The following is a 25364-nucleotide window of genomic DNA, read 5'->3' as shown; positions in this document are numbered from 1 at the left end:
AAAGGATTATGCAATTAAGTGATAAGTAATCCACTGATACATATATTTAGCATATGAAGTAGTAAGTAACATTCTACAAAAATTCATCAACATAAGCTATAAGATCCTAATGCATGTTTTATAAACTCTGGGCTGTTGCATATGCATTCTGTAATGGTAATACTTTATTCTGCAAAGTTTCAGTTTCTCCATGACAGCACGACACTTAGACATTTTAATTGTACGGCTACTAACTGTTGGATACCAATATTTCTGAAATTGGCACACAAGTAACAGAAAACAATGGTTTTAGAAGATAAAGCTCTTCAAAGCTCTTTTATCCCCAAACGTAATTCCTAGACACTAGAGAAAAAAAGACTTTTTAGTGTGAAAGGAGATTATTGTTTGCCCAATGAGCCTGTGTGGAGGAACCTAATGCTGACAACTGTATTTACAAAACAATATAAGGAAGGATCAGCCTTCATTTCTTCTGTGGTGGATTTTCAAGACCAGGATAGTAATATATTATTCCAGTAATACAGCTCTAGCTGAGATAAAGATTTGCTTTATTCTTAATCTTACCAGTATTAATTTATTTTACAGTACCTTAGAGTACTCTAGGCATTTTAGATCTCCTTTAATAAGACCTACGCCTCACCAGATGCTGCTCCCGAATAAAGGCTTGATTCATGTCAACAGCATACAAACCAAAGGGCAGCTAGCTGGGAGTCCAGGACAACAAGTTTAAGAATATTCTCAAATGGAGTGAAAAGATTTAACTTCAGATGGGAAAGAAGATCCGAGAAAGGACACGAATAAAATGGTGAAGCTATTCAGTAAGAACTGCTGTCTAGCATGAGGTGCTCCGGTTTAAAAGCAGCTACATACCATCACTAATCTGTTGCAGCCTTCACAGGAGTAGATCTTAAACACAGGGTAACAGTAATGTGGTTTTTAAGCAGGGCAAGATTAAAAAAAAAAAAAAAAAAAAAAGACACATCTCAGAAACAAAAACAGATCTCACTCTAGACAGAGTCAGGACAAGTTTTCAGACAGCAGGGCTTCAGATGTAGGGCTGGAAAAGACCAAAAGAGATCACCTGGCTTGTTCCTCCAGAAGAAATGAACTCTGCTTGTCCAGAGAAACAGACGTGATCATTTGACCTGCTGTCAGAGACCTCCTGTGAAAGAAAACCCACATCTGCCCCAAAGATGCACCAGTAGAGAGTATTTTCCATCAAATTTAATCCAAATCAGCTTAGCTGAAACAAATGCTGGTTTTCTTATCATACCCACTGCCAACCTGGGCAAGAGGTTATTCCTTTCTTCCCTGCATCCCTCAAGGTGGTTGTAGGCCAGTCCAACACTCCACCCTACACCCAGCTCCCATCAGCCTTTCCACACAAGATGCATCTCTCCATTGAAGAGCTGATCTCTTTAGATTTTGGTTGATATATTCAAGCTCTGTGAAACAAATGCAGCTCTACAAGCAATGGTGAGGCCACCAACTCACCAGAGAAATCCACAAATTTGAACAGTAATGAGCTGGCCAAATTCTACTCCTGTTAACTCCAGCATCTTCAGTCTCACTCTGGAGCTCTCAGAGTTCGAAACATGAACTCAGCACTGCTTTAAAACACAGTTTGGTTCAATTATCACAAGGGTCCTGCACAACTGCATTATTAACTTACGGTGTCTTTTCAGACCCAAAGCTCAAGCTCTTTTGTTATAATGATGCTATGCAATACAAGCATGCATGAATCACTCTGGCACACTAAAACAGGCAGCATAACCAAAAGAAAACATGTCATCATTGCCCCATGGGATATGAGCAAAACCAACCATGTAAGCACATGAAGAACCAGGGGGAGGGTCACAGAAGACAGAAGTTTACATATATACCTGAAGGAATCTTAATGGAAAACAAACCCCCTGTATATTTGAATTCTATTGAACTCAACATCATTCCACAAATTATTCATGTAAGATTCCTTTATTCTGTATACACCAGAAAATTTTAAGTAATTTCATTTGGGTTACTCAGTTCACTTCAAATACTTAGATGTGCAGTATGTTTCCTACTAACCTGTGCATGCACAAAAGCATGTAAACGTAAACAAATCAGCCAAATTGCAGGGTTTTAAGGTGTCATTAATATATATATTTTTTTTTTCACCTACCCAGGTATTACTTATTTCCATCATGCTCCCTGCTGCAGTATGAATTGCATTCTTGCCATGTTAGCATAGCCCCGATTCCTCTTCTACACTGGTCACAGCCGAGCAGCAGCATTTGCAGGAAAAAACCAGAGGCTGCCAAAAGTACTGCCCTGAAAATGCCAATTATAATCATAGCTACATGACACAGCTCAATGGTGCCAAGAATCCTCCTTCTCCTTTTACTACCTCCTATCCCTCCCTCTTTATTTTATTTCTGTCCCTGAGGGCAAACACTGCCTCCAATCCAGGATTCCTGTATAAAATCTCTATCTGAACTAAGATCGACAGAGAGCAACATGAATCTATTCACAAACCATGCTGAGTAATCTAAATCACTGTTATTTTTAACTTCAAAGAGGCACCCTAGGGTATGTGTCCTCAAAAGAATGAGCAAAAAATGCTGCATGCAAAAAAAAAAAAATCAAACCCACCAATGTCCTACATAAGTGAGAAGCAACTTGCAGAGTCTATCTGGTTGAATTTACCTCCCAACTTTCAGTATTTGGCCTTACTAACCACCAAAAGCCGGGGCAATCGCTTTCCCTCTTACCGTTCATGTGCAACAAGTCATCTAGCTCTCTCATTTTCTGCAATGAATAAAGAATTCTGAACATCTCCACAGGACCAGATTCGTTAGTACATGTTTATTTTCCTGTCTCGGCCTAAAAAAAATGCCAGCACATGGAGCTGTGCAATGAGCCACAGCACACAGCCAATACCCCAAGGACCACAGAGGCTTTCCTGTTCTGTGCTACAGGAAGGTCAGGGAAATCAATGGGAGGTGGAGGAGATGGGAGAGGACCCGTTTACACAAAAACAAAGCAGGTGTGTGGCACTCTGATTTGGACAGAAAAAGAGTACTTCTTAGCTGTAAAGAAATAAGTTTTAAAATAAACCCTCAAAGGAGGGAGGGTCTGAAACAAATAAATCAGTGCTATTATAGCCACTGAAACAAAAATCAGACATAATCGCTGAATAAATCAAGCCAGCTAAAAGAAAGCATTTATTTTAATCAGCAATTTTTGCAATTATCTGGATATTGTCAAAAGTGGCTGTGTTTTTACTTGGCCAGACCAAATAAGATTGAATACCACAGGTTTACAAGGGCTCTTTGGAGCTTCTTCCCCTGCTATGGCTTTGCAGGGAGTCAAAATGCATCACGCTGAGTCTCCTGCCAAATCAAGGGAGGAGAAGAGGCAATACAGCCTACAAACATTGCTGACCCGGCTATTTCTCTTGCAGCATTTACCATTGTTAGAATCATAGAATGGTTTGGGTTGGAAGGGACCTCAAAGATCATCTAGTTCCAACCCCCCTGCTGCGGGCAGGGACACCCTCCACTAGACCACGTTGCCCAAAGCCCCATCCAACCTGGCCTTGAACACTTCCAGGGATGGGGCATCCACAACCTCTCTGGGCAACCTGTGCCAGTGCCTCACCACCCTCACAGTAAAGAATTTTTTTCTAATATCTAATCTAAATCAACCCTACTTCAGCTTAAGTTCCTCCTTCTGTTTCCATATGATAAAAAAGTATGTTTAGCACAGGCAAGTGCATGCAGTTGTTGCGGTTTCCGTAGGTCAGAGCTAGTTGGTGTCACACGTAAACCTCTGATGTGGCCAGTTTGGGTAATCCTAAACAGCATCCCAGGAAGAAGTCCAGAGGTAAGAAAGACTCGCAGGCTTTGCGGACCTGCTGTACAAGCATAGGCTTTAATAAAAAACCTGACTGGTTTTGTTGATATGCTTGGAGGGCTTCATACTACACAAGAGGGACCAGACTTTTCTGATATAGCCTCTGGCAATTCCAATAACCTCCTTCAGGTTAGAGTAAACTTACATGAGCTGCAAAGCAAAGTCCAAATTGTCCCTTTGGCATGTAATAACAGCATCAATTCCCGACTTGGCCTGTGAAAGGGGCAGCATTTCCATGCCGACCACGCTCCACTGGCAGGAAGAGTCCCTTTTCTGAGCTCGATGGCCATGCAGACCTCACAAGGACCTTGCTCACGCTCTAACAGATGTAACTGCAGGTTTAAGAGCCGACTGCAGCACTGCTGCAAGCTGCTGAACCCGCACGGCCAGGGAAGGCCTCCTGGGGCAGCCAGGAAGCCGCACTACCAGGATTCATTAATCCTTCAGAGCAAAGCAGCAGACAGAAGAAAACACCTTCTCCTGCACCACAGCAGGTTCTTCATACCAGGAGACATCGTTTCAACCCCTGCTTGGCCACAGCATATTTCAGTCACATTATTTATTTCCACTGGTCCCTCAATACTCCATATGACGGAAGAGGGCGATTTTTCTTACCTTCTGCATGCATGGTGGGAATGAAGGCCAGTCAGGCTGCAAAGATACTGGACACAACCGAAACCTGTATCAAATAAGCACCTAGCTAGACAAAGCTCTGCAGAGGCAACCCTTGGCTAAAGTGCTCCTCTCCCTTCCCCTACAACACATTACTCACTAGAGGAGCTGGCACACGCTGTTTAGCAGTGGACCAAGGTTTGACCTTGTGGGGACTAAAGCAGCTGCGGTGCTTTATCTGGAATTACAGCCATGAAACAGGTCTACCTCCAAACCTAATCTGTCTCCAGACTGGAGGGTCAATCTCCTTCCCATACACCACTGCTTTCATCTCCCAAGTCAGATCACATTTTCCCATTGTGTTCAGCAATATGAGGTGAGCAACAGGCTAAATGAGGGCAGCGGGACCTCCCTGGAGCATGGAATGTCTTAAAGCTTTAATAGACAAAAACTACCGTGGCACACAGCTATAACAAAAATATAGAATATGGCACCTACAAAGAATCTGCCAAAAGCAAGCTCATTTGGCTTGACTGGACCTCTTACCCCCATTATTTTGATGGGGGTTGGTTTTGTTTCTAAAATAAATGTGGAAATCTGTTTTCAAAACCTACCGGCCTGAGCCTTTGTGACACACAGATAACTTCTCCCAGGCACTCCTATACAACTACAAAGACTAAACACTTTCTTTAACAGCAGCTGTGCTCCTGGTGCAATCTCCTATTTCTAGCAGATTTCTAGGAAAAATACTAAGTTTCCTTAAGATTCATAAGAAAAAAAAAATCAAGTGGAAAAGCAGCAACACTAGAAGAGTTGAAGGCTGCTTCAAAAGCTAACGTATCCTCAAGTGGGAACTATATCACCACTGAAATTGCTACCAAGTACTTGAAAAGTGACTAGACTTTACAGGATACTGTTAATAGCAATAATGAAATACCATACATCAAAAAGCTTAATTCAGCACATGGTCTGTATCTATACACTCTAGTGTTGCAAAGTGTGACACATTATGACATTTCTGCTCCTTTCCTTGATGGGGGACTATGCAGACAGATACAGGGACCTTCCAAAATTTTCCCTAAGAGGATATCCTGAGAGTACAAATTTGCATGAGAGTATCTCAAAAAAAAACCAACTTGCATATCTCTGATCTCTATTAAAGCTCCCACCTTTTCCAAATTCAAATCCTAAAGTGAGTTACTTAAAATATTTCTATAAGGTAGATCTTTTTTAAAAAAAAAAAGTGAACAGGGTATGACTGCAGCATAGCTGATTGCAGAGCAGATAAGGGGGTTAGAAAAGAAAGTCTGGACAGACTTTTTTCAGTACTTGTAAAATACTGTGAATATATTAGGCCAAGAAAGAGACAACTGGACTATCCTCATGAATTTTCATGATGTCCCACGAAAACAAAGAAGATTAAGAGGAGATTTCTGGAAAATCAAAAAACAACTGCCTGGTTCACTTTTTATTTGTGGAAGTTAATTTAAGGAAAAAATCCTCCCTTTTCAGTCAATAACCATTAATTTGGCATTCATGAGCGCACTTCCAGGTGCTGTTTGGAAACTGAACCTGTAAATATAGAAAGGTTTCTCTAAATAATGAAAAAAAACCCACCACAACTAAGGTTTATGCTTAGGATATTTAGCTTTTCATTTACTCATCTACACTTACAGACTCAGGAATCTTCTGAACTCTTCAGGCCTAGTTATTTCTCCACTGATATTCCCGTAAGAACATTGGCATATACAGTAACTGTGCTTTACACCACAGGAAAAATACCTAGAGGTGTTGAAAAAAGAAAAATCTTCCATAAAGAATTGGACAGCAGGATCTTTATAGTGTGCCATGGCACCAACGCACTGCTTTGCCAGCACAGCTGGCACTGGTTATTCTGATGCCCACACATGCAAGGAAAGCAAGCTTAGTTCTTGGCTTTAAATCAATAGAGAAAAAAAATATTTTTGTAGACTCTGACTGCAACAGGATTAGATCTTGAACTAAGTTGAGGATAAACTCAGCTCCCCGTGTAGCTTTCACATCCCTGCTATAACCCATGCACGCAAGCATGCAGCTCATCTGTGTGAGGCTGCCATTTCCACAACCTTTCATCTACACAGAATATACGGAAAGCCAGACTTTAATTCAGCGTGTAATAAGTATGTGCAGGGTTGGCTGCATTTTATATAAACATTACCACTATTTTTATGACAATCAAACTAGAGTCCAAGGCAATTCCGCAGCCCATTTCAGCTGGTGACTAAAACTCTGGAATAACACGTTCCTGAGAGCTGCTCTCTTGGAGGGCTCGGTCATGCAGCATTTCTGTCTTGGGATGTTTCCTGACCTCACACGGTGCTCAGGGCTCCCGAAGAGGAATACTCAGCATTGTGCAGAAGACAACCTTTCAAAACGGTACCAAAGCTCCGTTACAGTATGGCATTGAGGATGCCCCAGCCGAACCAAAGACCAAAAGTCACAGCAATGACTGCTTGCACAACGCAGCCAGGCCAAGCAGACACACTGGAGGGCATTATTGCATCTAAGCTCCAGCACTTATTTCAGGCATCAAATTAGGAGGCCCGGTTCATTCAGTTCTCGGTATAGTTAATGGTAAGGGATGGAGGGTCTTCAAGGTGCTTAAAACTCAGCTCCTGTTCCAGTGTCATCAGCTCCCAGAACTTTATCATAAGCCTGAAAAGTATTTCTGAACAGCCCTGTTCATTTAAAGCTAACAGTAATGTCCCAGGCCCTGCGTTTCAGAAGAAAACTTCCAGAAAATTGTGTTGTACATTTACCCCAAAAGCTCAAGAAAAGAGGGAACTGGCGGATGAAGTGGCCAGGCCACTCTCCATCATATTTGAGAAGTCATGGCAGTCCAGCAAAGTTCCCGCCGACTGGAAGAGGGGGAACGTAACACCCATTTTTAAGATGGGTAAAAAGGAAGACGCAGGGAACTATAGGCTGGTCAGTCTCACCTCCGTGCCTGGCAAGATCATGGAGCAGACCCTCCTGGAGACTATGCTCAGGCACATGGAAAACAAGGAGGTGATTGGTGACAGCCAACACAGCTTCACTAAGGGCAAATTGTGCCTGACAAACTTGGTGGCCTTCTATGATGGGGTTACATCATTGGTGGACAAGGGAAGGGCAACTGTTGTCATCTACCTGGACTTGCGCAAGGCATTTGACACTGTCCCGCATGACATCCTCGTCTCTAAATTGGAGAGACACGGATTCGATGGATGGACCACGCGGTGGATAAGGAAATGGCTGGATGGTCGCGCTCAAAGAGTTGTGGTCAACTGCTCAATGTCCAAGTGGAGAACTATGATGAGTGGCGTTCCTCAGGGGTCGGTACTGGGACCGGCAGTGTTCAACATCTTTGTCAGCGACATGGACAGTGGGGTCAAGTGCACCCTCAGCAAGTTTGCTGACGACACCAAGCTGTGTGGTGTGGTCGACATGCTGGAGGGAAGGGATGCCATCCAGAGGGACCTTGACAGGCTGGAGAGGTGGGCCCGTGTGAACCTCCTGAAGTTCAACAAGGCCAAGTGCAAGGTCCTGCACATGGGTCAGCACAATCCCAAGCACAACTATAGGCTGGGCGAGGAATGGATTGAAAGCAGCCCTGAGGAGAAGGACTTGGGGGTATAGATTGATGAGAAGCTCAACATGAGCTGGCAGTGTGCTCTTGCAGCCCAGAAAGCCAACCATGTCCTGGGCTGCATCCAAAGAAGTGTGACCAGCATGTCAAAGGAGATGATTCTGCCCCTCTACTCTGCACTTGTGAGACCCCACCTGGAGTACTGCATCCAGCTCTGGGGGCCCCAGTACAGGAGAGACATGGAGCTGTTGGAGAGAGTCCAGAGGAGGGCCATGAAGCTGATCAGAGGGATGGAGCACCTCTCCTGTGAGGACAGGCTGAGAGAGTTGGGGTTGTTCAGCCTGGAGAAGAGAAGGCTCCGGGGAGATCTAATTGTGGCCTTCCAGTACCTGAAGGGGGCCTATAGGAAAGCTGGAGAGGGACTGTTTATCAGGGAGTGTAGTGACAGGACAAGGGGTAATGGGTTTAAGCTGAAGGAGGGTTGATTTAGATTAGATGTTAGAAAGAAATTCTTTACTGTTAGGGTGGTGAGGCACTGGAACAGGTTGCCCAGAGAGGTTGTGGATGCCCCATCCCTGGAAGTGTTCAAGGCCAGGTTGGATGGGGCTTTGGGCAACGTGGTCTAGTGGAGGGTGTCCCTGCCCGCAGCAGGGGGGTTGGAACTAGATGATCTTTAAGGTCCCTTCCAACCCAAACCATTCTATGATTCTATGAATTTACAATTTAAAAAAAAAAAAAAAAAAACCACCTCATGGATTTTTTTGGTGAGAGGAGCACCATGGGGGCTGACTCATGATTTTTTTGTTTTTAATACTTGTGGCTGGCTTTACTGCATAAATAAATCAATCCTCTAGCCACACAGCTCCATTTTTCCAGTGACAGCTTGTTGTTTTATTTATTTTTTTCCCCTCCATTGCCGACAAATCACTCCAGGGAGTTTTTAAACCCAGTAGTCTACTTTCCGAATGGAAACGGTTAGTATAATTTGTGAGAGAGAAAGCAAACAACAGAGACTTACCCCATTTTTTGGGTAGGCTATCCATCCCAGATCCCCCATTACTGTGCGCGAGTCCAATAAATTCACTGAAAATAGGAGAAAAAACTGTTAAGGAAGATGGATGGATTACAAACTTCAGTAAATATTTCAAGGTTTACGTGGCTATGGTAAACAGGCTGTTTATAATTAACAAAGGAAGTTGGATTTTTGTAAAGCAGAATAACAATGAGGTCATACACTGAAAACAATTCTATATATGCATTACTTTATTCCTTTGAGATCTGCCACAAACCAAATTGCAAATGCATTAAATTTCTCTAAGATCCAGATCCTTCGTGTTCTGAGGAGCTGGTCTTTTGGGGGGAATAAATACATAATGCACACTGCGTGTTTATGTGTATATGTAAGACATACAGTATACAGGTATACACATGCAAACATCTATGTGCGCTTATACACACAATTCTTCTAAGGTGGCATATGTTTTCAGCATAATCAGGCCTTTAAGACAAAAATGAAACAAGAAACAACATGCAGAGTTTCCTATTATGAATTTTTAAAATATTTTATGTGCAAGCATTACAGTAATACTGTTAACAGGAATCTATTCTTTTCTCCCTCTCCCACATCTTTCCCCAAGTCTTTGACAACTTCACTTTAAGATATCCAAGGGATCTTTTTTTTCCCCAACACAAAAATTCACAGTAGCTTTGTTAAGTCACATAAGCAATCAATAATTTACATTAAACAGCAAAAAACTATTCCCAAGCTTATAACATTTTTTCCCCTCATATTACCTGAAATACTGAGTAAAAAGTGTGAAGTAATTAAATCTACACACATTTAACTCAGCTAAGGAAAATTATAGCAGCTTCTGGTGCTGAGCTTTCACCTCCTGTACTCAGGGCTTTAAATCTCCAAGTTAAAAGCTTGTCCCTGAATCAACAGGTGTCATCCAAACATCTAAACCTAGGAGGAACTTTATTCTACCTTAAAAGCACACGATTTCCTCCTCTTTGGATTACCACTCTTGCTTCTCACAGTATATTTGTCTGCTTAATACCTTGCTTTTTGTACTCATGTCGCTCCTGAAAAGGAAGCGATTTCCCTGGGTCTTCAATTCCTGATCTCCACCCTACGTGTTCTTTAAAAATCCCACTGGAAGTTTTCATGATTGGACTTTCAAGACTTTCCAGCCCACGATAATCTAGCCCGAGAACAAGCTTGAAACACGTGGAGGCAGCTTTGTGCTCACTCCTTTATTACCAACCATGCAGGTACTTCAAGATTGTTAGAGAAGAGAAACAAACAGGTTGCATACACAAGTATAAAGGATGCGAATATCATAACCCTCACCCCTAGGACTCACATCAGGCTGATTTGCTGTCTCTGCACAGCCAAATATACCAGTGCAAACATCTATGAGACATACAGACCCTTCCTTACACCAGCCCAAGTCACCCCGCTGCAGGGCACAGCAGAATAAAATTTAAAATACTGCCAACTGAGTATCTCAGATATCAAGACTACACTATTTACAGAGGCACAGTAAGAAAACCTAGAAGCACGCTATACTAAAAGGCATGCTGCTTTAAAATCTTAATGAATATTTTAAAAAAAATTAAGATTAAACAACAGATTTAGTTTGGAAAAAAACAAAGTTGTCTGAGTCAGTTTGGTTTTTATCATTGCACTGCACTGAAGGTTGGTAATTGTAGTCTCTTGTACGCAAAACCAGCCCAAAACACAAAAAACACGACACTGAGGTAGAAAAAAAAACCAGCAAACCAGTTCTCAGGTCTGGCACCAAACATTTATCTTTAAAAGATTTGTCTATCCAGATATTTTCACAATGTATGCAAGTATTAATGCAGCACATTATCATAAGGCATATAGATGTTCTGTCTGGTCAAGTATATTTTTGTTGTGTTGAGCAAAAACATTTGGTAGCTCACAGGTTTCACGCCCAGATTGCTTTCTCCTGCCAAAACAGAAAACAGTCGGGAGCTGGCACAATGCTACCAAACTACAGGACATTTGGTGGAAGCAATACTCAGAGACTACACTGAACTACATCCACAGTAAGTAAACATACAATTAGGTGGCTTTCCACCCTACAGCCTAAGCAAAATAAAAGTATTGCTATCACCCACCATTAGATACATCACCCAATGATGGCCAGCCTTTCCCCTCCTGAAGTCTGCAGGTAAAATGCTCATTAAGGTCTCCTGCTCCAGCTGAAGTCAAGCACCAGTACCCACATGCTCCTGAACCACTCTGTATTTTCTTTTTAATGGGATAAAAAGGGTGACCTTAAAATATACTGCTAAATAGGACACACATAAATAACATGTCCCATATTATAACTGTATAGTACTTTAAAAAGCAAGAGAAGGGAGTGCAGTTGCCAAAATGGTAGGTTTACCCAAATTCCTTCTATTACAATCACTGTAATTAAACTGTGCAGAACAGTATATTCCTGTCTTAAGTGGCAACGGATGCAAAACAAGTATTGATCTACATTGTACAACTTAATTAAAACTTGTCCTGGAGATGCTACTAATGAATGTAACTAGATAGTGTGTTTGATGCCACAAACTTCTTCGTGACATGCTAATTAAGGAAAAAAAAGCAGAAAAAGCGATTTTATTCAAACATCAGATCATAAAGAGAACATGATACAACTAAATATTGTATTATCTTTCTATCAATGACAATTTTTAAATTGCTGTTATTAACTTCAATTTCAAAATAATTTTCTGCATATGAAAAGGTAATACAACCCATTCAACTCTAACTCAAGTCAGTGGGAATTTTCCTACCGGTGAGTCAGCCAGCAGAGCTGAATACTAAATCTCCAGTTTGAAAAGACTCAGTCCCTCCCTCATTTTAGTAGAATTCTGCACAGAGCAAAATAAATAGGAGAGGACAGCACACATCTTTTGACAGGTGCCGCACAGTAACCCAAAATTCGTGTGCCGGGAAGACAAAAAGCGACAAGTGACTTTAAGCTCCCCCTGTGCTGCCCTGGAGACCAGAGGGGCTCCCAGCACAGCTCAGACAGCTCTGAGGGGCTGCTAAGGCACAGCAAACTCTCCAGCTGCCCCATGAGCTTCTGCCCAGCACTGCTTTCACAGTATATCTTCTAGAACACTGCACTACATCGATCTGCTCCGAGGAATATATTTAGCCAGTAGTTATTCTAAATTGCCTGTGAGGACCGAAATGTTTTGCTTTGAGAATCCCCAAAATTCTGGTATAAACACAAATTACCGCTGCTCCACCTAGATACAAGGTGTCTGCATCTTCCCCATCAGCGCCCTACCCAGTCATTTCCAGTCCATCTGTCCTTTACTTGCATCATTGCCAGGTCCCAACCCCACCCTGATTCAGCCTTGAACCAAGCCAGAGCCCCAGCATCCGCTCTCCAAGGAGGTGGCTCCTCCAATGGCCCAGCTGCAGGGGCTCCCCATGCAGGTGAGTGTGCTACCAACACTTTCGGGATGCTCTCTCGGGCAGCCCTCCCATCCCGCACTGCCGGAGAGGCCACTAGTACAAGGTCCCACTACACAAGTCCAATCAGGCTCAGCACCACTTTCCAGCCTGGTAGGAACATTATTTTTGCTGAAATGGCTTTCATAGAAAACTGCAGGTTGGCCAGGATGGGGAAGAAACAGTGGGCAAACAGCAGGTAAAGTAGGTACCTGCAACACAGAGGAGACTGTTTTAGCAGAGACTTTATAGAAGAGCTGCTGTCATCCCAAACACATGCTTCCACAACTCACCACATGGCTACTTGGGAAGAGATGAAGCTTTTCTGCACCTGAATATAAGACCCTGAAACTATCTTTGGTTCGACCCACAGCAAGACAGAGAAAGACACCAGAGGTCTTCTCCAGAGCAGCAGAATCCTCCCCATCCAACCTGTGATGACTGCCAGCGTGCATTTGGCCTAATAACCCACTAACCCAAACAGGTCAGTGAAGGAGGTAATTCAGGAGAACCGCTAACTATGTGCTTAAGGCTTTCACACTTCAAGAGGTCTAGTGCCAGCTACTGTATTGCTTGGGACTCCTGGACTAGCCACAACGGTGTAGATGCTCCACAGGCATAACCCAGAGCTGTACTCAGCACCACTTGGGATGCAGGAGAGCTTACCCCACTGAAGAAATCTCTCCAGAAATCACTAGCAGGTTGGCCCATAATCTTAAAAGCCTCCAAAATAACAGAACTCATTTATTCCCACTTCCTTTCTCCTCAGCACCAGCTAGCTATGTCTCAACAAACAAGCAAGAAACCTCAGAGCCCATAAGCACACACTTACCACCTGTATCTTTGCCAGCAAACTTGGAAGAGGAGCATACACACATTCAAAAATGTTTTCTGCTCATCTCCACCATCAGCGCATCCATCCCACAAGCTCTAATTATTTCTAATGCTCAGTCAAGGGGAACACAAAACCGCACAGATCTATATCATCATTAACTTCCATGCCTTCAGGGTAGGGTAAATGATGATTAAGTCTAAAGTCATACCACAGCTTTTTTTTTTTTTTTCTTTTTTAATACAGAATAATAGCCTGGGGAATTTGCATACACTCTTGTTCTCAGACAGGCTGGTTACTATGGGTGAGCAATCAAGTTAGAATAAAACCAGAAGTGATCTAAACCTTTGCCCTGAACTCTAGCTGGTGAATTAACGGTGTTTTTTCACTCAGGAATCTCTGACAGAGACTGGATATGGCTTTTTACTCAAATGTCCCTGTCACATTCATACAGCTGGCATTTAGCAGCTTCACCGTGACTACACACGGATTGTGGCTGGAAGGAAGCACAAGAAATGCCAGGGCTGATGGCATTCAACATTGACCTAAACCAACGCTGCTGCCCACGCAGCAGAGCACCCCATCTGACACAGCCACCTAACACAGTGCCATGTGGCAGCATTAGCCTGCCCACACAAAAGCAGGACAGGTCTGACATAACGGTACAATGCCTGAAGTAGAAGCCACCGATCCATGGATTTTTTTTTTGGTCACACCAACCAAAGCGAGATAGCTCTTCTGTCTCTGGTCTGGGGCAGGAGCAGCTGGAGCAGCTTCATTTTCTTCATTCCAATCTCGAATGGGAAAAAAACAAGCTGAAAAAACAAAAATCCCCCACCAACAGGGTAGAACATTGAGCAGGCTAAAATTTCTGATCCTGCCAGCCACACATCCTCCTGCCATTTCAGTATCTAAGGATCTTCCAGAAAAACCTTCATTGCTCACATCAGAGCAAAGTCTCTGCAGGCATATGAAAGGCTGAACACTTCTGGGTTGTCACGGTCTTTGAGTCAATTTCCAATAAATCCTTACACACCAGAGTAGTCCTGCTCTTCATCAGCACCATCTGCAAGCTAAGGCTTACCACAGGGCACGCTCTACCAAAGTTTATCCTGACAAATCACTCTAGAACAGGCAAAATGGTCAGGACAGCAAAAGCTGATGGAGTTTATGCCATGAAGCTGTGAAGTTGTACGAATTTTTTTTTTTATTATTTCACTGAAATACACCTAAAGCAGAAAAATAACATCCTTTTTGATCAGGTTAATACCCTATAACTCCAGTTTCCATCACAAAACAAACGGGAGTAAAGAAACCTTCCTTAAGGTCTGCGGAAATATTTCAAAACATCATGATTTCTAAAGTAGCACATTTTAAATGTTTGAATCAAAATGTTTTGTTTTAAACAACTGAAGCAAAACTCTGCTTTAATACATCTGTTACCAATTGAACAGGAATCTGAACATTGTTTTGGGTAGCCCAAATCTGAACTCGGTATGAAAAAAGGTGTGAATCAAGTGCTCCTACGTCATCCTCAAGGCTCCTCCTGCAGCTCCTGGCCCCCTTTGCACAGAACTCCGCAGGACATAGCCACCCATGAAAGGTCAGAGCTACATCAACGTAGCCCCAGCTCTGACCCAACACTCCCAGCTGCTTGTGGGAGCAACTGCATTTAACATATTTGTGAGAAACCTCTCACAAAAATACTCACATGCTGCCAATTAAGCACAAGGTGAAACGCTCTGCTGGATGGGGGTCAAGGTGCACGACAAGATGCAACAGCAGCGCTTTGCACCAAACCCTCATCGGGAGGTCTCCTGAAGAGCATCGCAGGCTTTGCACGAAGCTTCACGCCTCTGCTCTCCTCCTTTTTCCCTCTGCCCAAGGCAGGGGGCATAGCTGCCAAACACATCATCATTAACGGAGCTGGTTTCTCCTTACACTGCATACCTCCCCATCCTTCCTCCTGTGCTCCCGGAGTTCACAGCACTACCAAGACACACTGACTGCAGAGGACTCTTCATCATCATGAGTCAAAGTTTTCCTGCTTCATAAATCTTCATTGGTTTTATTGCAGTATTGTTGCCATTCATTTTCCAACTGTTTTCGCTGTTGTGCCAAGTATTTCTTCAAGAAGTATAAATCCAAGGCACTCCAACAAGTGACAGTCAAAAATAATCCAAGAAAGCAAAAACAAATGAAAAAAACAAACTCTTGAAAGAAATCAAAGTCATCAGGGAGCAGATGTTTTGAATTAATTAGCTACACTGATTTGGGACAAAACACACACAGGCAAGAACCTCTGAAACATTTCCATCAGTGGAAATGAGCTACATCGGAGTGCAAGCTGTAGCAGTACCTATTATTTATAGCCCACTGGAGGAAGAAAATATACACTACTTAATGAACTCGCAAACTAATATTAACTGCAGATTTATATTTTATTATGTTGGCTTCATTCTGCTCCAAGTTTTCTCATGATTCCCTTTTATAGCAAGAGCCAAAACGCTAGAATCTGCAACACAGATTCATAGGTTTTTAAGGCCAGATGGACAACGGCAGTCATAACAGCCAGAGAATTTTACCCAGTAATTTCTGCATTACGTTTGTAATTTGTTTGAACACACTGTTTTACAAGGGGTGTGATATTGCCTTTCGACAAAGTTCTTTGAGTTGGCTGCATTCTTCCCTGCAGGCACAGCGCCGGCTGTAGCACCAGGGAGTGGGACCCAAAGCTCACTTTGAGAACCGAACCCGGTAAAATAAATAGGATACTGCAGATTTTTTCCTTACAAGGATTTGCACTCAAGACAAGAGGCAGTCATTTGTTCTTCCCACCATACATAACTTAAAAGCAGAAGTGGTCAGGACATTATTAGCTTGACACCAAAGCACCTGGAAACTTAAAAACTCCAGTATGGTTTGCTCTTTTTTTAATGGCAAACACTCCCATTCCCACCAAAATCACGATTTAATTGAAAAGGTTTTATTCACTGTGAAGAAAGTCAGTAAAACACTTCTAGCCCCACTCATAAGACCCACTGGAAACAACACTGTACCAACATAGTAGCAGATCTCCAAGCTGGCTGCAGCACAAATCTTTTGGGGAAGCCATCTGGGCAAGTATCACCCTGCCACTAAGAATGAAAAAGCAGCTTCCACTGAAGGCAAGATACAACCAGCGCTTGCAACCAGCAACCTGACAACCAGCCTGCACAGAGAAACAAAATACCAGTGCTGCCTGCGGACCCAGGCTCTCCAACCACTGCCAAGGCATCTGCAAGCTGTTGAAGGAGGCAGGCAGTTTCTTCAAGACACTACTTAAAGCAAGCACCTTATTATGCACACATACAACGTCAAGCCCTAAAATCCAAACAGCTTCCCACTGCAATCAAAACACCTGCTGGCAGTGCTGAGATGAAATCTCACCTTCTTCCCTAAATCAGAACGTTACCAGATAAAAGCAACACAGTCTCCATTCCTGAAAGGTATCCCAAAAGACATGGAGATCAAGTTCTGTTACGCATATAACTAAACTCAACAAAAGGAAAGAAACTCAGCACAGACACATCCAGAGCTGTCAAGGCTGTCAGCTTTCACTATCAGTGGACTCACAAGACTTCACTGTCCAGCACCAATAAAGCCTTCCTGTTGACAATAATGACTACTCTGCTGCCACTGAGTTCACTCAAGCAGAAAAAAAAGGAACTGACATAATGCTTAGATAGAATTCAGGAGCAAAAAAAATGTTTAAGATGATCTATTGGCTTTTCAGGGGGGTAGACAGTTTATCCCTTCTATTTCTGTTGAGGGAAGAGGGTGGAGGTTGCTACTGGGAACAGCACATTGCTGACACATTTTAGGAAGAAATTGTGTGTGAACGTTAGTAAAGCAAAGATGGATATACCAAAATTAATGGGGTTTTTTTCCATAAATTAACTTACAAAGGCAAGTATGCTGATAATTTCCCCAAGTAGTTTCACTGGTTTGGGACATGCAAAACAGTTAAAAAACCGATACAAGTCCACCCAGAAACTGCACATTACTGATGCTGAATAATTCATTTCCTCCCAAGTATTTCTCTATCCTCTCAGAGAATTACAAAGTTCAAACTGGTTGTTCTGACTTTCTAACATTAAGTGATCCAGGTTGGAGAACCCAGGAGTTAATACCTTGGCAAGACACTTCAATACTGCCCCCTGCAACAAAATGAAGCAGCTGGCACAAAAGCCTGCAGCATCCTATCCTCTCTCCTACAGGCTCAATACCTGCTACACAGCCACCTAAAGCCAGAAGCTCTCAACTTCTGCAGGGGACTGTTTCCTCTCCATGCACACCCCCAAGCACAGTTTGCTCAGGACCACACCAGCTGAGCCCCCACTGATGCTCAGGAGCTTGCTGGGGGAAGACAAGAGGCAGGAGGTACCTTCTCCCTCAGTGCTGCCAGACCAGCTCATGCAGGTATTCCCTGATCTGCTGTGACAGTACGTGCCACATCACCTTCTCCAGGAGGCGTCCTTCCAGCTAGCAGTCACCTGAGCAGCTCTACCTGGTCAAAGTCCTCCTAACATACCTCCTGCACAACTCAAATACCAGTGAAGAGGGAGAGAAAAGGAGGGTGTTTCCCACAACCAACACCCCCAGTGAAACAGTCACAGCATGCGCTGAATGCTCCCATGGCAATTATTCTGGCCCAAAGCATTTTTAGTCCTCTTTGCAAAGCAGAAGCAGCAAGGCTGTGCTCATACATACAGCCCAGGGCAGCCTGCAGGTCCGGGCACCCTTGTCCACAGCAGACAACGTGTCACCGCACCTCTGCAAACAGCCACCCGTCACCTCCCATCTCCCAAACCCAGAGGTCAAGTGCTGCGAATCGCAGTGCTTACATTTCCTCCCAACTAGCTTCCTTGCAGAAGACAGGGATAGATAATTGCTTTCTACTTCCAAGAGGCTAAGCGCATTAAACCTTCGGAGAGACTCAGATACTGCACTGACCAAAGCCATAGCAAATACCAAAACTGAGACTGTAAGAGATATCACAGTTCAAAGAGACAACTAATAGGGTAACAAATTCCTAGAGAGAGCTAAGCTACTGAAGGCCAGCGCTCAAGTTTGCCAATACAGCTGGCTGTGAAAGCTACTGGGGCAGCAAACACTGTCACCTCGGCAAAGCCTGTCACCCCAACGTCCAGCTGGTCGCAGAGCGGAGTGAGGGATGGGCACAACATGAACACGGAGAGCAGTCCGTCTCTCCGTTCTGCCTGTGCCAAAAACCAGGGACATCTTAAGAACAAAATATATTTTCAAAGGAAAAAATGACTCTCTACTAACTTTTAAAATATGCAATTTTACAGCAGAGATCAAAGAAAATGAGTTTAATAAAAAGTTATTAAAAAAATTGTTCACTCCAATGCAATCATTAACACAGTATTTCTGCAATATTCTCTGAGTAAAGAAAAATGCATAGCTCAAGTCCATCCTGGTTGAAATGAGGCCCCATCTTTCACCAGCACTTATAGTCAGTGAGAAAGGTGCACTTATGACAAATATTTCAATTCTGTGTTTAGATGTTTTACTACAAACATAAGATTGGGGGTTTTTTAAACCTTTTTAAAAGATAGTAGGCTGAGTATCTGTTGAAGAGATGCACTGCATGCTCTTTCCTCCATAGCAGTGAGCACTGAATAACTAAGAAATTCAGTGCTTCTACAAAGTGACAATCTGTGTGCGTTTGGTTCGTTACACCTCATTTTGCCCTTGACCCATGTACACATTCAGATTTATTTTCTAAAGAGGAAGTGGAAAAAAAAATTGCCAAAAAACTTTGTTTTCTTTTTATTTTGGGGCAGGGACTCACTTCCTGACATTCCTGAGCAACATTGAAAGCTCATCTCTATTTAAGAATATACATACCTGCACACTTACAGGAACAGACCGCTAAAAACAGAGCTCCAAGTCAGAAAGACTGGGGGAGATCTAACAGCCCCACTTCTGCTCAAGACCCTAAAGCCAGCAAGGTCCAACACCATCACTCAGCTGAGCAATCTCAGACAGACCTTCCCAGGTCACGCGCTCTGCGCTCACTCAGCGCGTGCTGGAAACAAGGATTCCTGCAGAAGCAGCGCAGAAATCCTCAGAACAATAAAGCGGAAAACCGGCGAGATCAGAGAGCAAGGCACCAATAATAAACTGTCCTGGCTTTGCAATTTCTGCCAGATTTTACAAAATCCTGCTCCCACCTTCCTCCCACCCCCAGAGTCTGCTGCAAAACACTTTGTATTTTAGTGCAATGAATAAACATTTCTTTACGAGTGAGATTTTGTTTTCTTATTTAATAGAGAACAGCAGACATGGAGATGGTATACTGGAGCTAAAAAGTGAGGTAGCAGTGGGAGAGTTAACGGTGGAGGGGGAAGAAGCTGTCAGACAAGCCCACTAACTCTTCCCTTTCTCCCATGGTACCTGCCAGTTTACCCATCTGTAAATTGATATGCAAATAGCTGCTTTATACATCAAATTATGGTGCCAACATTTACGATAGTATAAGCAGATGGTCTGTCAGTGGTTAAGTTTCAGACAGTTTGCCTGTTTTCCACTATTTATTACAATTTTTAAGATAAGCTTCAAAAGGGAAACAGGTACTATCTTGGAGTCAATCTTTCCTATTGTTTATTTCCCTCTTTTTAAACGTGTCATTAGGCAGCAATGCTTTTAGTAATACACTTAAAAGTGCTGCGTTCCAAATGTTGTTTTATTGTCAAAAGGATAGTACTTTCCATTTTAAAGCCATGATTGAGTCATTCTAAACCTCCCAAAAAGCCATACATCACACATCAGACTGATCCGAAAAGACCATTAGACATGAGCTGTCCTTCCTCATACCAGTAATTCCACTGCAGTAAATTTAAAAGTTAATGGGATTACTCCTGTGAGTAAAATAAACACATGGCACTGAGGCTACACTCTGCTATCACGGAAAGCACGCAGGGAACCATTTCCAATACATGAAATAAAGAACAGATAGCTCCTCAAAGCCTCCTTACAAAGCACTGTGAGCAAACTGAAATGTGTCCAAACTTACCCATTCTGCGTACACAAAAGGTACATGCATGCTAGCATTACTTAATACCTACAGAAATACAGAAAATACAATAGCTGTGTGAACGCATGGCATACAAAGGCAAGTTACTAAGAGCAACCTAATAAGCAAAATTTTTTACACAAAGCATTAGACTAATTGAAATACACTGATATGAAAATTAAGACTATTTTCACACCTGCTTCTACTAAATACACAAAAAACCCTCCTTGAAAAATACTTCACTCACTGATTAAATATAGACATTGTGATGTTATACCTAAATATGCATTTATCAGTGTGTCATGACACAGAAATTGTGTGTGCTGTTTCATACTCGCATATAAGTCAACACACTGAGAACAGGTAGGCTCATTCCAGGCTCTGGCATGTATAGTCTGCAAATTACAACCCTCCTTTATTTTTGCCTGCACCAGACCCACTCCTGTAACTGTACTCATTCATTAAAATTAAAAATTATACATTAAGATAAACTGAGCTTCAAAAAACCCTGGAAGAATTAAGAGGAAGAGGACCAAACGCAAGAGTTCGTAACTAAAGAATATCCTTCTAGTCTTAAAACAAATACAACACATTACAAAGTCAGACTCATTTTGTCTTTCTCACCTTTGTCTATTTAAGTCAATGTCATTATTTCAAACTGTATTTCTTTTGATTTGCTTAACACGATACTTCACTGTTACAGCACCGCCACATCAGCACACACTTCTGCTGAAAAGCCCTAAAATGAAATATACTTAGTATTTAACGACAATTATGGAAGTATGATGTGGAGTTACTTTGTTGCAAACAATCAGATGTAATGTACTCCATTCTTTTAATAATTTGCCCACATGACACTTTTTAAGGTCATCTGGGTGATGTCCAAATGAGATCTGCAAACCAATCCAAATCCACAGGCAATACATAACAAATCATGAAGTTGGGGGGGGGGGGGGTGTCTTTAAACAATTCCTTCGTTCATTCTGTGGTTTACAGAAATAATTTATACAAGCCACTTCCCAAACCGTAGTACTTACAACAGAAAGATTTCACACACGTGCATTTTTAAGCTAAAGGAAGTGCAGGAAGCCCAGTCATATACTGCAGGGCTGCCTCTCACACCCTGTTATCATAGGTAATGCATGGTAAAGTAATAATGCACTTCAAAATGATGTAACACTTTTGCTGTACTCTTTGGAATATTTTCTCTGTGACTAATTTCTGAATTTGTAAAAGCAGTCAAAGGGAAGAAGGAAATCTCCGGGGTTCTAATCAATGAACTCTGCTAAAGAGTTAAAAATAATGTCTAAACAGAAAATGCATGAATTAGCATTGAGCCTTCATCTTTCACTATATGCTTTGGTTTTAATATATAAACTGAGAAAAGGTGATTGAAATCAATATCCATTTTATTTCTCTATTATAGGAAAATCTGGGGAAAAATCAATTCAGTTTTCCCAATGTATATCGTTCAATCCATACCTGGAGATATCTATGAAGGTGATCAGGTTTATGATACAGGCTGGACACTCAATACTTCCCCATAAAAATGGCAGGAGCTTCTGAAACTCAACTGCCCTTGCAAAAAGCTATTTCCGTGCTAAGGAACCCAAACACTGAATTTACTTTTTTCCTTCCAAATCTTAACCTAGATTTTTAAAGCATTTTCCCCTAAGTGTCCCTCCGCTAGAGGGTAAAACAGAAACTCATGCACTGTGAATTGTTAGCTGTATATATCTTATCCTACAAACTCACTGTGTATTACAGTAAGACTTAGAGAAACAAAAAAATGTGATGCAGGGTTAAAGAAAAAAGTAATCATGAGAATTTGTCATCCTCTATGCAACTACATACATGTTACACACCTACAGAGCACAGGGTATCAGCTAGTTGTTTAAGCATGGCGAGTAAGATAAGGGATAATAAAAACAAAACCCAGAAAAACGAATATCGCCAACTTTAGAAAATATTATTCACAGGTCTAAGATGGCTACCTCTATCTGAGCAAAAGTAAAGTTCCCAACCAGCTGAATATGATAACTAACCCCAGGGGAAGACCTCTCTCATCAGAGCCCAGAAGCAGCCAAACTGAACTTTTCAAACCCAAACCAGTGACAAGTGTCAGCAGCATGCGGCTAGGCAGGCGGACTTCAGCGTCTGAGGTTTCTCATGCATTAGGCTTCACAAACTGCAGGGTGAGCCGTTCCCAGAAGCGGAGCTGTTCAGTAGTAATTGGCAAAGGAGACATGCTGTGAGAAGCACTTGTCAAATAATGCTTGTTTACAAATAAATCTCCTAGCAGCGAAGGACAGCGGTGACTGAATAAGTTCAGGTCCACAGTCAGACCCCTCCTACCAGCAGTCTTTTAGCTTGCATTTACTGAAGACACAGAAATTAGAGAGCAGCAGTCAGAAAAGTAGGGGGAGAGAGACCGCGAAGCAAGTGCTCACACTGCTCATCATTACTGTAATATTCCTCTGCAAGCTCCCTGTAAAGATGCCACTAAACCCGTTTGCTACGCAGCTTCATTAATCCTTTCCAGTACTGTTTCCTATCGTGTAAAAGTCCTATTCTGCAGCTGCCTGTTCATGCAGAGACACCTCTGCTCTCGGCGAACAGTCCCGTTGACTCCGTCAGTACTACCCAGATTTTCCAAGAAGCGGCAAGGATGACCGAGATGGGGCTCAGAGCATCAGCCGGTCTCTGTATCGGGGCAGACGGGAGCACCAGGACAGCATCCCTCCCAGGAGGCAGGGGAGGAACAGGGAAAGCTCTTTGAAGGTAGCCACACGATCTCCCCAGCATCACTCCCACGGGTGAAATCATCCGAAATCATGCAGGGGCAGAAGGATCGGGCCCACTGTTATCTAACCAAGTCAAAGCCAAAGCTATTTCCATCATCCCCCAAACCAATGCACTTCCTGAACATTTGATATCTTCGTACACAGAGGAACAGCGTTTTCCCCATCCTCTGCACTTTTTTTTTTCTTTTAAGAAAACTGCGATTCACATTATTCTCTCTCTCCAAAATAAATTACAGCTAGCTGGTTACCTCAGGCCATATCTTTGAAATTCTGGTACGGTTTTCCTTCACCAACCCCTGCATACCTCCTCCCTCTAAAGGAGTTTCACAAATAATTACGGTGCATCACCAAGCCAGCCTGCTACGAGCCAGCGGCATCCCCTTCGGATGCTGAACTTCTCCACCCATTGCTTTCACATTACAGCCTGCCCAAGGATCCAAAATAATAATAAAAAGCCCCAGGCAGTGCCCACACCACATATGGAGAAAAAAAACAGTCCGGTTTGAAAGCCTGGAAGTACCCTGCTAGACAAGAAGCCTGGACACATGTTTTTGGCTACTAGCCTCACAGAAATTAAACGTATTAAAAAAACCCCGTCCCCAGCGGCCGCGCTCCGCTGCCTTGCGGGTTAAATACCGGCACCTCCGCGGCTTCCTCTCCTTTTCATGTATGTATTTTAAACCACGAAGTAAGCGCACTGCGGCCAGCGCCTGCAGGGCTCCCCGCCGGCAGCCTCCCCCAGCCCGCCCCGGCACGGCCGAGCCCCGGCCGACGCCGCTCCCGCTCCGCCTGGGCTCACCCCCGCAAGACCCCCGCCCCGTGCGAACTCCCCCGTGCAAAGCCCTGCAGTTACAGCCGCGCAACCCGCCCCGTGCAAAGCCCTGCAAACCCACCCGCGCGAATGCACCTGTGCAACTCCACCCGCGCAAACCGCTAGGAAACACAGCCGTGCAAACGTCCCCGTGCAAAGGCACCTATACAACACCAACACCACCACCCCCCACACACACACACCCAAAAAAAACCCCAAAAACCCATTGCAAAACGCGCCCGTGGCAAGGCATCTCCGCAAACCCACCCATGCAAGCCTGCCCGCGCCCTGAGGCAGCGCTGCCTCCCCCTCCCGACCCGGGGGGCGCGCAGCGGCCGCTGCCGCCTCCCTTCCCCGGGACCCCCCCTCAGCCCTATCGGCCAGCGTCGCCCGCTTCCCCCGGCGCGGCATCCGCCTGCCCGCGGGCAGAGCCCACCTTCACCTCCCCCAAAATGTTCCAAAATTGAGTCAGATGAGCCCGAAGCAGCGCACCGCCGGGCAGCCCCCCCCTCCTCGGCGGGCGCTGCCCCGACGGCCCGGCCGCCCCGTCCCCGCTCACCCTCGCTGCCGGGGCTGGCCAGCAGACTCCGGAGCGCGGCGCACAGCAGCAACGGCAGGAGGCACGTCCAACCGGGAGCCGGCGCCCCGGCGCGGCCGGCCCAGCCGCCTGCGCCCCGCGGCCCCATCCCGCCGCCCCTCAACGCATGGGGCGGCGGCTCCCCCCCCGGCGCTGCCCGCTCGGGTCGGCTCGGGACGGGGCAGGCTGGCAGCGCAGCTCGGCTCCGCTCCGCTCCCGTCCAGCCGCCGACGCGACTGGGGAGCCGGGGGGCGGGGATGGGGGAGGTGGCCCCGCGCCGCTGCAGAGACGCCCCCGACGGGGCGGACCCGCCGCCGTCGCCGCCATCCCGTGCGGGAGCCGGTTCCTACCGCGCCTCAGGGCGCCCCGGGGCGCAGCGGGGACGGCAGCTAAGATGGCTGTCCTGCCCTGAGAAACCCCCCGGACCCGCGCTGCCTGCGGGGAGAGCGGCCGGCAGCGCTGTCCCTGCGAGGCGTCCCTCGGGCCCCGGGGAGCCCCAGTGCTCCCCGCAGCCGCTACGGGTCACGGTCCCAAAAGCTTCCCCCGCCCTCAACCCACAGAGCTGGGGAAGCCGCGAATTCACAGGGTGGGCAAGCCTGAGAGGAAGGCTCGTCCCCGGCCAGGAAAGCAGAAATGCCAGAAATTCCGTAATGGAGCCAA

At 44.4% G+C, this 25364-nt stretch overlaps 1 protein-coding gene across 17 annotated transcripts in view; it reads right to left on the bottom strand.

Moving 5' to 3' along the window:
• Window positions 1–24935, bottom strand: part of EPHA5 (EPH receptor A5) — a 224357-nt gene extending 199422 nt beyond the window's left edge. For 16 of the 17 annotated variants that reach the window (XM_054825687.1, XM_054825689.1, XM_054825688.1 and 13 more), the window contains exons 1-2: window positions 24687–24935; window positions 9129–9193 (exon numbers count right to left, since the gene is read on the bottom strand). In XM_054825687.1, coding sequence (XP_054681662.1) covers window positions 9129–9193; window positions 24687–24813 — 192 coding nt within the window. In that variant the 5' untranslated portion in view covers window positions 24814–24935. Of the gene's footprint in view, window positions 1–6177; window positions 6286–9128; window positions 9194–24686 lie in introns of all 17 variants that reach the window. The other variant, XM_054825698.1, reaches the window with a different exon arrangement.
• Between the last annotated feature and the right edge of the window lie 429 nt (window positions 24936–25364).

Source organism: Grus americana, chromosome 4 (assembly GCF_028858705.1).
Source record: "Grus americana isolate bGruAme1 chromosome 4, bGruAme1.mat, whole genome shotgun sequence".
Classification (NCBI taxonomy): domain Eukaryota; kingdom Metazoa; phylum Chordata; class Aves; order Gruiformes; family Gruidae; genus Grus; species Grus americana.
This window is presented reverse-complemented; position numbering and strand designations above follow the sequence as displayed.